Genomic DNA, 13,454 nt, shown 5'->3' on the forward strand with positions numbered 1-13,454 from the left:
TTTGCACCTTCAGCTGCGGAAGAGAAGCGGCGCACCATGGTCCCCAGTGAGGATAACACACATACCCTTAGGGGAAGTTCAACCCAGTTAGGTTAGATATGATTAGTCACCCTGACACAGGTGATTGCTATTGGTGATAGAGCTAATCCCATACTTCAACCTTGAATGATCAATGAATGTGTAAAAACTGTTTTATCATCTCATGTTTCCTTGGCCTCTTGCTTGGTAGTGACTACGTAGAACTCCGAAATTCGCAGCTTATCCGTAATCAGGTTTGAAAAAGGCACTAAGCTTTATCTAACCTGTTATATATGCTGATTCGCCAATCTACGGTATCTGATGCTGACCCGATGAAGTGCCCAGTGCCTGAAAAAAAACTCAGAAGGGAACATAACAGCTATATTCCGAACAAGCTAGTGTGAGAGCGTGTGAGTGCGTGCGAGTGCGAGAGCAAAAGTTACAACGACCCCATGTTATTTAAAGAAGACTTGCTAACATTGATCCAGGCTGTCTGATAGGCGTTATTGAACACCCGTCAAAATCGATCGTCCCTCTGTGAAATGCCGGAACGCTGATCACATTCGGTCGTGTTTCTTTGGCGAGCATGAGGACTCATTGGCTTTTGCTGAATTGATTGAATGATTGACTGACCTGGATGCTTGCCGGCTTTCCTGTTGAAATTTTGGTGGAGCAGTAAGTTCCGGGCGTTCTGAGGTTACTTTCAGGAACCTAACCTTCCGGATATAACCATGCCAACATTCAACAGCTGATTAGTACAGTAAAATGCAGAAACTTGTGCGGTTAGCTTACTTTAGTTATATGATAAGGCTACCGTTTTCTGACTACAAAACGGTCCAGCGTCAACACTTTAAGAACAATCTGCAGTGTTGCCTCAATCAATGAAGCAGATACTTAACTATTCACCTTGAATATACGAAGGAACTACGAAACATGTGTCCACCTTGACAGCCGTAAGAGTACTTCAGTTTGTTGTCGTTTACTTGGTCTCTTTTGGTGTAAGATGTGTGGTATACCGGTCCTGAGACCAATAGCGATTGAGTTTTTCGCGAAACTTGTGCAGATTACGACTACCCCGTCTGGCTGATGGGCAGCTCCTGCTGACGTGGTCTGAATTAATTAGGTGGCAAACGAAATGAAAATAGCCACTGTTATTCACAAAAAAATTTTATAATCGGGCTCACCTATTTGACTTCATATAACTCTTACTGTAGTGAGCTAGAAGGTCACTATCAAGTATCTCATCCCACAGGATAACTGGATTAATCCAAAACACCATGAGATCCCATAACCAGTGTGCTGATTCACAAGGTCAGGTTAGGTGAATTTCACAGAACCATCCAGCAAATATAAGGAACTAAGCATATTCCTACCAATATCATGAGAGAACGTGCTTACTTCAGCTGTTTAAGGAACGTCGAGTTTCGTCAAGTTTGCAGCGACAGACTTCTAACACAATGAGACCTCGCGGATTTCTGTCAAAAGCGTCATTATTAGGGGGGTCGTGATTATGAGAAGTGGCCGCTATACATATATATATATATATGCATATATATATCCATATATGTATACTTAGGTTCCAAAGAAGGAACGTCATGCAAAATCATCATGGTGTCAGCTTGTTATCCGTCGCATCGAAGGTACTCTCTGGCATCATTCAATCGGTTGATCGATTGTCGGGAGGGACAGATTCGTGAGAGTCAAGCTGGGTTTCTCCTTGGTCGAGGATTCATCGACTACTTCTTCACCTTGAGACAAGCTCTTGAACAGCACCACTCGTTCAAACATCCCACCTGGGTCTTTCTTCGCGACCAGAAAGCTGCTTTTCACTCTGTCGATGGTCAGAAACTTTAGTGGTGTCTGGCGATCAAAGGTGTCCCTTTCAAATTTATGTCACTAATGAGGGCACTGTGTGCGAGCTCATCATCAGTTTCTCACATCCAGTGGTGTAGGGCAAGGCTGTCCTCTATCGCCTTTTCCATAAGACTCTGTTACGATGTGCTGCTTGAAACTGCTGTCTCGGTTGTTGAAATCCTCCCATGATCTTCGCATACTTGTTTACAAAGTGTAAGGTGCTGCTGCAAGATTGGGTGGGAGCAAACACGAACCTCACGCTTGTAGACGAGTAAATTGACGTGGTGGTTAAATATGGCTGGAGCTGAGAATACTTCTCGAATCGGGAAGTTCAGTGCAGCTTTCGTGAACCTCCGACACTTATGGTGATAATGGGACTTCGATCTGTCCGTCAAATGCAGGGTTAACACTGAGGTGCGACCCATACTACTTTGCGGATTAGAGGCGTGACCTCCATGTGCAGAGGAAATACAAAAGATGTTAGTACTTGACCATCGGTGTCTCGCCTGGTGGGAACATCGAATGAGCAATGCTGCGGTACGTCAGATGGTCTTAGTAAGAATGAACTTTCCCACGATGGATGGATTACTCACACTTGGTAGATTACGCTGGTTAGGACAGGTATTTCGCACACCAGAGGTCCGCCTGCCGCGAAGAGCTTTTTTCACTCAGTCCTGCGCTGAGTGGAGAAGACTAAGAGTTGGCCTAGAAGTATGAAAACATTAACCAATAAAGTTCATCGGGTCGACAACTGATCCCTTCCTGGATGGGGACCCCAGGACTCAACTCACCAATGGTTACTGACGCTGGCAGAAATGAAATGCGAAGCTAACCAGTTCCCAAACCAACTGAATATGCTTTCACCTCCAATGCCTTGCTGTATGTCCCATACTCTCCTACTTTCCGGTGATTGAATATGTAGCGTCTGGATCCAAAGTGCCCATGGTACATGGTTTCTAGCTGATATATTGATCGATCGATTTATTAAGGTCCGAACTTAACTGCCATGATCACCTTTATGAAATCACTGTTTCCCTCCGTCAAGATTGTTATGTGTTAACCGCAACTCTGGTGGTATCTGTACCTTCGTTCATGAGTGTGTATTGTCACATTGGACTCTGAGGGTGGCAAACAGTCCATTACGGAACAGGCATTGGTGTGCGAGCTAATGATGTTCTGGGTAATAAGACCTTGTGCTCTACCTATGACAGTTGCAGAAACTGTCGTTTCCGCCTCCGATGATACGGAGACTAAGGAGGACATAGCTTCATCCAACCACGCACGGATAGTATCTCTTCGATTGGTGACGAAATGCTCACAAGCCGACTTTCGAACTTGGCGAATACCTGATAAAATGGTGGACATGTCCGGACCTCCAGATTTCCCGCAAGCTAATATGCGTACGTTTCTCCAGAAAAGTCTGATACCCAGTATGAAGCTTCGTCTCATCCATCAGGGAACGCCATTCAAATGATTAAATCCAATGAACATGTTTCAACAGGTATGACAAGGTATGTGTTGGGGCCCAAGTGAAGCTCCTTACCAGTGCCATAATAATGTGACATGGAAACAGCAGACGAAACTCAGCAAAACGATCGATAGATCTATCATTGTTTTAATGAAGCACTCGGTCATAAAGCCTATGATGCGAAGTGAACCACATTCTGATCACGGACCTGAAAGGTGCGATGTTGTCTGAAGGGAAGACTGTTTACGAAACTCCACCCTGACCAACTGTGACGGTATAAAGAGGTTTAAATTGCACCATGTTTATCTTTGAATAGAGGCTGAAAGAATGACGTCGCATTTCACGTGACAAAGTGCATGTCGGAATTGCGAAATGATTCAAATAGGTGGAACCAGTAAGTTTCAAAATACAGTCAGCAAGAACGTTTGTCTGTTAGCGTGTTCAAAGGTTACACATCGAGGCTAATCACTTCCTCAAGTTCTGGTGTTGAATTGGAACTGCTTTTTGACAAAAAATGAAGGTCGATGCTTAAAATTCAGTGCCTAGACACAAGTACAGGCAGCTTTTCAATTCAAGGCGTGTTATTCTGGTAAGTTAATGGTTTGGTCAGGTTCATCGAACATGCACGCTACCAAAGTACGCTGTTCGCCCTGTGATCAAATCAACGGAGAGTAAACTTTGATCTAACGTATGTGAAACAAGCGTTTTAGCATACACACTTCAAGTAGTGATTGAATGGAATAAACAGTGGCTTAGAAGTTTGCAGATAAAAACTCGATGGCAAACAAACTGGCCTAATTGATATTGGAAACGTGAAATCCAATCTCGATGAGTCTATGTAATTCAGATTGACCTTATCGTGTATAAATTGGAATAAATTGAGTTAAGTCACCAGGTACCATAGCAATAGGTAGCTCCTGAAAATGGGGAGTGAATAGCGGACTGTGCAACTGATTAGGCTACCCAGCAACACCGACCTGATAAAAAACAAACTCACGAATTCCAGTGTAACTCGACAGAAAAGCCAAGCATCAAGTATTTCGGATATCATTAGTCAACGTGCACTTTGCTTGGTATTGTTTATTAGATAGTGGAGTGCATCAGTACCCGATAAATATATCGACAGTTTATTGAACGCCAATGCGCAAAGTTGTAAACGATTGAATGTGTCTGCTTAGCTTTCAAAGAAACTTATCATCAGGCATACATCACTCATAAACTGTCGCCGAATAGTTGCTCATATAAAGAGCTCTAGCTACGAAACACATGAAGAAGAGCATCTGCCTGTCTTGACGGAAACTCCATAAGGACTACTTGTCACAAGTGCTTGCAACGTTTTCACGTGAAACCACTTCCCACGAAAGTCGTAGTTCGATCTAAAAAGCTCGTGTAACTTCCTTCCAAACGGTGGATCCGTGTTTCTCTGGTTGACAAAAAACGACCAAACTACCTAAGAGGTGGTAAACTGATATGTTGTATGAAGAACCCTGCTCCCTGAACCATATTCTCTCTGCTCCCACCCAAAAATGTCTAGATGATTCAAAAAAATGTGAATCAAACGTCGGTACTACTCACTAAAACCGGGGATTGAACCGGAATGCAGTGATGTACAGGGAAACGAAATTTATTCCCAACTAAAACGAAAACTGCTTTCGGATGGAAGACGTTCTTATTTCCAAAATTATCTCAATTGATTCCAGTTAAACAGCTTCTCACTCTTATAGGGATCACAATACAAAACCACAGTAAGGTGTCCGCAGAATGGGAGCATCATTCTTTGTTGTTACGGTTATCTCATACAAAGTACTACCATCCTTTATTCAAGTAAACTCTTTCTATGCTCGTGCTTAGCTAACTGCTATAAATACCTTCCGAAAAGCAGTATCAACAAGAAGATAAGGTCTGATAAACTTGAAAAGCGTTGTGCATTTTTTATCGTTCATACGTACCACAACCACATAAAACCTGGTGTTACTTTCCCTAGCTTGCCTTGAGTTGAATGCGCAGTTAGTTAACACCATCAAGCAGATCACACATAAAATCCCGTGCGCTCTACTTGTTCAACAATATTTGCCTCGCAAAGTAGTCAAAGTCAAAAATCGGGTAGCTAGTTACACCCTGTGATCTCGAGCACTTAAGTGAGTTCAAATATTCTGCCATCATAACTAAACTGAAGCACTTCAAGTAAACATTGATGACTTCCGTACCTATCGTTCACCACGATCCCCCCCACAGCTATCATTCCCTGTGTTAACGGTTTTTTGCCACACTCTCAATGTGCATTCTTAACGGTGGAGTCCCCGGTTTCCGTTCGGGCAAGTTGCCTCCACCCCGTGTCACAAGCTCCATTGCTATTTTTCTAAAAATAGCGAATCAGACGAACGGCTTAGTTATGTGACATTTTGATTTACCGACAATCACCTGGTCACTTCACTCCCGATAGCTTCTAGCCTTCTGTTTTTTACAGTTACTGTCAAGGCGTTTAATGTACTTTACGATGACGTAAAAGTGTAACCACAGTTTGCAGCCATTCTTTACACACACTAACAATAAAGGCTAATGCGATTCAAAAGCTCGGGAAAAGTTTAATCATTTTGTTACCATTTTTATGCGCATGTTTCATTTATTGGATCGATTTTGTTCCTTTCTTGTGAAAGTGACAACGAAGCTGAGATCAAGGAAGTCAGTGCAGCACAACTGAGGGACGCAATCTATGCGGCTTACAGAGCCTCGAGAGCGACATCCGACGCAGCTTCGGCCAAAAGGGAACTAAACATTATTGAACCAGCCCGTAAACCTGACATAGAAGTCTGTATTGAGTGGATCATGAAACCGAGTATGAACGAACCTCCAGTGCCGTCGATTCCCTACGAAATGGCGGTGAAAAGGTTGAGGGGATCCAATATCTTCCCTATGACAACGGAGGGTTAAAGCTACTCTAAAGTCAGTTGGCAGGTAGATGGCAGACAAAGCAGTCATGAAGAGCAGTCCGACCTTAGCTTATTTGATTATCTTTTACGTCGAACGCACATCATAATTTCGTTTAATTCCAAAACATTACCACACACTTTGTGTTTGCACCTGACTGAATAACTTGCCTTTTTCTAACAGGCTGATCCTACAAAGTTTGATACAATTGTCGTTGTCACCAGAGTACCTTTTATTATCCAGCTGAGTTTCCCCAGGCTAGCGTCCGCACAACATTACTCTCTGATGGTTACTAATCAGTGGTCTACCGGGGAAAGTGAACTAGGCAGCGAGAGACCTATTGTAAGAATGGCAGACGTCTAACGGTTGAAGGCGTTGGAAAACCCCCACCAAATGTGATTAACGTGAACAATTCTGGAAAGTCCATGAAGCGGACCAGATGGTGTTAACCTAAATCTTGAGATAGTGAACACTGTGAGAGTTTGTTAAACCGGAAAGCGAAGGAGAATGACAGGAGGAAAAACGATGAGAAAAGTGTATATTTGTAATGTACTACTCATAAGGTTGCTGAAAATCCGTCGAGAGCCCACGACCGGTTTCGCCCTTTTTGGGGCTCATCAGGTAGGCACGATCCCCGGGTTTCCGTCAACCTTATGTTCTACTTGAAGCCAAATTGCACGAAATTAGTTTGCACTCTCGTTTGCACTCTCTTTGCACACTCTTTTTGACGACAAGAAATCACAACTTGATTCGACTACTCCAGGAGGACAAACTAGTGAACGACCGTGAGTTTTGGCGGAAAATTTGGAAAATGGTGGTAGCCTGGCAACTAACTGTGGGAGATTTTGTAGACTATCACTCAAAACAGAGGAATCAGTGAAATACAAAAAATTAGTTGAATACTAGAAAAAAGCTGTTCATGAGGAGTGGCACTGTAATTACGACGGCAGTAGGATGAAGAGAAATAGCTACGACAGCACAGAAAGAAATCCGGTTTACTTGAGACATGACATGGAATCATCTGCACAAATAGGGGCCAAGTAATATCGCTCGTAAAGAAGAAAACAGTTCGGAAGCAGATAGATGATCGTAGGATCAACGAAGAATCGTAAAATCTTGGATGGGTTGCAGAAAGGGAAATGGAATCATGAGTGAAGTTGGTGTGATTGAGTGTAAATGCCTCAACCGAGCCCCAGTCGTGAGTCCTCGTAATATGGGCTTTCAGTGTACTGATGGCATCCATACAGACAATACTGACCCTAGGTGGGCACATCTTTGACTGCAATGACACCAGAAAATTTGGAGAGTTATATCATCTTCCAGAGCATGCGTCCAGTCACTGATGGCGATTTTTATCCACTATACATCGTTCAGATCCTTTACCACAAATCCAAGAAGCTTCACACCCCAACTAGCCCACTCATTAGTGGTTATTCACCGTAATCTTGTTCTGGCGTTTCACTCTAGCATTTTATACCACAAAAAAACAAGCTCAACAACATAAACCACATCGATGTTCATCTATTACGTCGTTTTCACAGCTTTACGTAGTTTTCCGATTGATGACTGCCGCCAAGTATTGTTTACCTGTTGTACCATGGGTCCTTGGTATTTTGCGTGAAAAGTGATACTCGAGTTTCAAGATGACTATCAACGTGGCAATCGATCGAGAGAGTAAAATGAACCAAGACATTCCACAAAACAAACGGTAGATGAATATTTTTAGAGCGGTGGCACATAAGCCCATCTTGATGATCGATGAAGGATCTGGTGGTCTCTAGGTCACTTTGGAGGTGGTTAACCAGGGTGACAAGCTGAGGGTCATAGAGGTGGAGCGATAATTATTGGCTTGGATAAAAATCTATCTTTAGAAGCTACAGCGAAAGATGGGAAGGGTGCAAAATTGGAGTGAGTTACGGAGCACCAACACATTACGAACTAGAAGCGTATCATCCAGATCAGTGGCGAGGGTGAGAAGTTGGCCAAATATTTCTGCCCCCTTTGAACAACGAGTTTATGAGATCGTTGGTGTTGGGAGATTTGAGACAGGTGAAAGATCTGAATTTCTAACTGACAACTTTTGCAAGATTCCTGAAAGATAAGCTTATCGGATTGATGAACATGTTCCCGGGTCCAGTGGATGACCAGAATTTAGGGACTGCATTCTATTGCAGTTAGAGTGACATGAAGTGGAGCTTTGGAACTCTAGCATTTATACGCTCGGATTTTTCATCAAACACTACGAGGACAAACACGACTAAAGTATTCCCAGGGTGTGCGTTTATTGGATAAAAATAGGAGTTTTCATCAGCAGGGATACTTATGGGTTTCTCAGTATGAATCACTGGACCGTTGGCAATGCAGCAATCTCAGACTTAAGCCGAAATGTGATATGTCGTTCCATTCAGTGGAAAAGTATCAGTAAAGCGGAGGTTAAATATGAGTAAGTGATAAAATAATGATTAGAAGAGCAGATGAGGTGCAACCGAATGCAATGAAAGTTGAGCCAGTAACAAACAACATATAGGCGAATACTGAGATATGTTCAACTCTTCACATCCTCCACTGCTTCTTCTTGAATTGCAAAGCAAATATTCAGAGACTGCACGTTCCGAAGCATGACGCTGTACTCGGAAGGTGAAAGGTGCATGTTGATGGATGGTACGCTAGTTTTCATTTTATTCAATTAGGTTGTACCTGGCCATCGTCTCCAAAGATGTGGGGTGTTTTAGAATAGCTTAGATACCTGCAAAGTTGATGCCAGGTGCATTCGAAAAAAAACACTTTTGGCTGACCGGTTTAATAAATTAAAAAGTGCATTGGTTATATCCCATTGATGAAAAGTAATAATAATAATAATAATACTGGTAATACTAATGGTGTTGTGTGTGCACCAGTCATACTACGCGCTCGGTAGGGAAAATTCTTCCAGGAGAATGTTCTTTTTAATGCGTAAGTTCGGTAAGATATGTTGTCTGAAACTTCCCAAACGCATCACCAGTGCAGCTATATATCTGCGTATCCCATGGCTACAGCGATCCGCTTTGAAGACACCTCAAGCCACTCAGTAAATAAAGTTCACTCAGCCCCTCCAAAAGACCCCTTCCGGAGAGCACCATTATATGGAGCATGCCAAAAACCTCATCGAGACTAAAAATTTTCAATAGTACACCAAGATATAACTTTGTAGAAACCTACCACCTAAATAATACAAGACAGATCGTTAGGTATTGTTCAATATACTAACGTAATGCCAATGGCCTTCAAGCTAATTAGTCGAAATACGGGGGAAGCCACACAATTTAATGACCGCTTTTCTCACTCTCTTGTGCATTCGTTCGTCACCGCTGAGCAGGGCCAGAAAACAAGAATGACAAAAGTATGCATTGCTTTGTGCATTCTTTTTGCGAGCTTCCACACGTGGGACGGAATTCATGTTGGTTGGTGGGTTTTAACGAATCAGATAGTATTGCAGCTGACATCGAACTACCACAGACCAGTCTACAGGTTAATTTCTCCACCCTTTTAGCTATCGATTTCACCTGTAGATGCGGTTGTACGTTGGCGTTCGTAACTTGTCATATGTAGTGTCCAAATCACACACTCAAGACTTACCCAGCCTCGCACCCCTTCTGTGGTACACAACTTAGCTGGTCTTCAAGTACTCAGAGTTGATTCGGTGATGAATAATATGAACGCAGTATACTTGACCATTAGTCAGTCAGACGGATAGGGAATCTTTTTGGGTAGAAGGGCAAGTGAAAGTAACGGCGTGTTCTGGATATGGACGGTTCTTTAAGTCCGCCGCGCCCTTATGTGTAGCGGATTGTGAGGGGGGGGGGGATCTGGCTGTGTCGACGGCTAGTTCGGAAACAGTGATCTCCAAATGACACAATGTTTCTCATTTTTAGATACTAGATTCAGACAGTATGAAGTGGGTGGGTGGAGCAACCCGACCAGCATGAAGCTTTTATCATAGGGAAATACAACCAGATTTTGCGGTCTAATTCCGTCATAGCATTTGCTACTAGGCTTAAAAGTTCTGGTACGGTGTGATAGAAAAGGCTTTTTCGCATGCTGAACTGCCTGTTAACCTTGGAAGATTCTCGAGACTTCGTGACGTGGCTTCATCTAGCTTCATCCTGCAAAACCAAGTCGTTTTTCGACCACGAAACGGTTTGAAATATACACCGCCTGTAAGCCAGATGCAACTGAGGGACAACGAAGAACTAATTCTGTCCTGTGGACCGAAAACTGCATGTGTTGGTTGGGTCCAATGTGTCACGATGATTTGGACAATCTCCTTGTGCCGTACATTAAGATCGAAATAATTAAGGTAGACACAATCCAGTACAGTCCACCAGATCGTATACCAATGTGTGGATACAGTAAAGTGACTAGCCAGCTCATAGGGTGGGTCACATTGCTCAGCTGAGTTTTCACAGTCCGGGTCACTATTATCAACACTATGCCAAACGTTCATTGGGCAGTGCGAATACACAAACGCATAAATGATGACCGCTTGCCGAATCAGTAGGAGGAAAACCCGTAGAAATATTGAGGACATGGACACTGATCAGTCGTCCAACATGGCACCGGTTTTGTTTCCATTCAATGATGTGCTTTGTTCGGCCCGTTATCCTTTGGACTTTATTCGACGAGGCGGTGTGTGTAGAATGAAGTTGTGACTATACAAATCACAAACTTGCATTGTGGTTTAACTTGAACTACTTTTTGGGCCCAAACAAACCACTCGATAGCCATCCAGCTGTACCATCTAAAAGTAATTAGACGGTATATTCTACTGACATTGGTGAAACGGACACTGGACTGAGGTGCTGCTGACGTTGGAAGCGAGGGTCGCTACGGTAGGTGTTCGCAGAGTACCAGGGATGGCTTAGTAGGGTTAGACACCAAATTCTGCAAGACTGCTATGCAACACAACTTGGGAACCATTTCGAGGTTGCGCGGGCAATAAACTGGATGTGCTGATTGTTCATCGAGTATATGCACCTAGCACACGTACTGTTGACAAGTGCCTAGAAGGTCCTTTCATACCTTTGGAGAAAAACAGTCTGAGATCAGAAACGATGGAAGGAAATACAGACAACGCATCACGCCTCAGCACGACGTTCTGGTACAATCAAAAATCAAGATAGAAAGTCATTTTTTTCTGGAAGAAGGCAACTTCGAAGTATTTTACACCCTACCGGAAGTATAATCGCTAACAGGAGCGATTAGATGCTATCCGGTCGTCAGTTCGGCATATAATATATGCAAATTCAACACATAATTGGCGCGATGACCTCAACACATCTCAAATCCGAGGGAAACCCTGTTTACGGCTCTCGAATTCCTGCCTAATGTATCGGAGTTAGGTGTACTGGTATTTTGAAGTCAGCGGCTGCTTTGTGACAGCGTCAGGCTGACGCCCCTGGTTAGAAAAGCCGATTCGTATACCCTCTGACGACTGCTCAGCTCGTTTTCTGAAACGCGTTCTTATTCCAAGATAAGTTCAGTCTAGCTAAGGTGTAACACAGAGTTGCACAATCATATTTAAGTGGCAGCTCATCACACCCGTTAGAAATGCATGTTGGCACTTCACTAGCAGAGGAGTGATACAAACCCAGTTCGGCAGGTGGAGCAAACCAATCACGTCGCACAAGCACGAACACGTTAGTCTGTTCAGAGATGATAACTCCACAGCGCGCTGTTGGAGTAGTGGAAATAAGCCCGCCTCACATGTCAGATGTCCAGAGTTGAAACCCCGACACGGCCAAGGATATGAACTTGTGATTAACCGTTTTGCTGAGGACTTACCCGAATAATTGTGCTAGGATAGGAAGACTGTTCAAAGGAGCATTGTTAACTTGGATAGGTGTGGAAGCCAGTGAACAACTAAACTATTGTCGAAGATATTCTAAATAGCTATCTGAACGCTCGATTTTCTTGTCACATGTTATATTTGTAATATTACATATGATTCGCACATTAACAGACGTCGTCCTGGGTCCTGGAGAAATTCCACGAATTCCCCACTGAACTACCTAACTCCATTTCTTGAGCCTGCCGGTTCCACCATGTGTCTGAGTTTACATATAGCAGATCATAAGATGGTACGTTAAGGGAAACGTCTTACATTCACCGAGCGATTGCTTCTGAGGTCCACGTATTTCGGTTTTTACAGCTTGCCAGTTAATGTCTTCCGATGAGGTCACTTTGACAGCAACATACAGTAGGCAGTAGTATGTTAACTCCATTCGTGGCGCTGAAAAATATTCGACTTTTAGATGAGAAGTTTCCTCATTAGGTTCACTCGGTTGATTTAGTGGAGGTCTACATCGGACGAGAACATGGTCTGAATTAACATGTGTTTTCCAGGATGATCGGCAGTCGACAATGAAGCCTCGCCGTCCGTAGCTTATGCCCAACAGTTTTTCAGCGATACGGGGCTCCACCACGCTTAAACTCAGTACTGCTGAGGAACAACTGATGGCAAAAGACGTTCAACATCACGAAACCTTGGGCCTAGACTAAACCTGCCGCGAAATCTTGCCCCGCATGAACTAGAGCGTACAACTCATGCGCTGAAACTTCCTATATTTAGTATTTGTCCAAAACCATAGTGATAAGATATTGGTTGTTCCTCGGCAAAATGCACCTTTCATGAGATCAACGCTACAGTTGATTGTTGCACACGCAGGTGCTGTAAATAAAGAGCGGGTAGTCAGGGAAGTGGACAGATCAACGACACCGATGATCAAGAGTACCAAGAGTGAGTGCATAAGCAGTTTGCTAACCAGCTTGCTTAAGGGTCAAATCTTAAACGCTGCAATAAAACGGGAAAACGGAGCGGTAGCTGTAGGTCTTGTGCAACGGCTACCAAGTGGACAAATATGGTACGAGTATGTAATGTACAGCTATATCAGACGTCTTGCTTAGGTCCTATTGACACAATAATAATTCATTGGAGTGGATGCTGCTGTGGAAATCTGATGAAGTACTTCAGCTATCTCTTCAGATTCAACAAGCCAGAGGTAGGAAAGAAAAAGGCTGTGCATATGGTAGAGTGGATTGCGTCAATCAGAAAAAGCTACACAACTTCGTGACTTATGAGCTGTAAAACAGTTGTGGTGAAAATGCCTTCTGTGAGCTGTCAGAGTGCGAAACTTGTTCATTGCTTTGT

The 13,454-nt window shown here is 43.3% G+C and overlaps 1 protein-coding gene across 1 annotated transcript in view; it reads left to right on the forward strand.

The window, feature by feature from the left end:
* Positions 1 to 7,415: 7,415 nt before the first annotated feature.
* Positions 7,416 to 13,454, forward strand: part of T265_01443 (hypothetical protein) — a gene marked incomplete at both ends in the record, with an annotated part of 35,577 nt that continues 29,538 nt past the window's right edge. Inside the window, one exon of the mRNA XM_009165469.1 lies at positions 7,416 to 7,531. Within this exon, the coding sequence (XP_009163733.1) occupies positions 7,416 to 7,531 (116 nt within the window). The remainder of the gene's footprint in view (positions 7,532 to 13,454) is intronic.

The sequence above is a fragment of the Opisthorchis viverrini genome (genome assembly GCF_000715545.1).
Source record: "Opisthorchis viverrini unplaced genomic scaffold opera_v5_15, whole genome shotgun sequence".
Taxonomy (NCBI): domain Eukaryota; kingdom Metazoa; phylum Platyhelminthes; class Trematoda; order Opisthorchiida; family Opisthorchiidae; genus Opisthorchis; species Opisthorchis viverrini.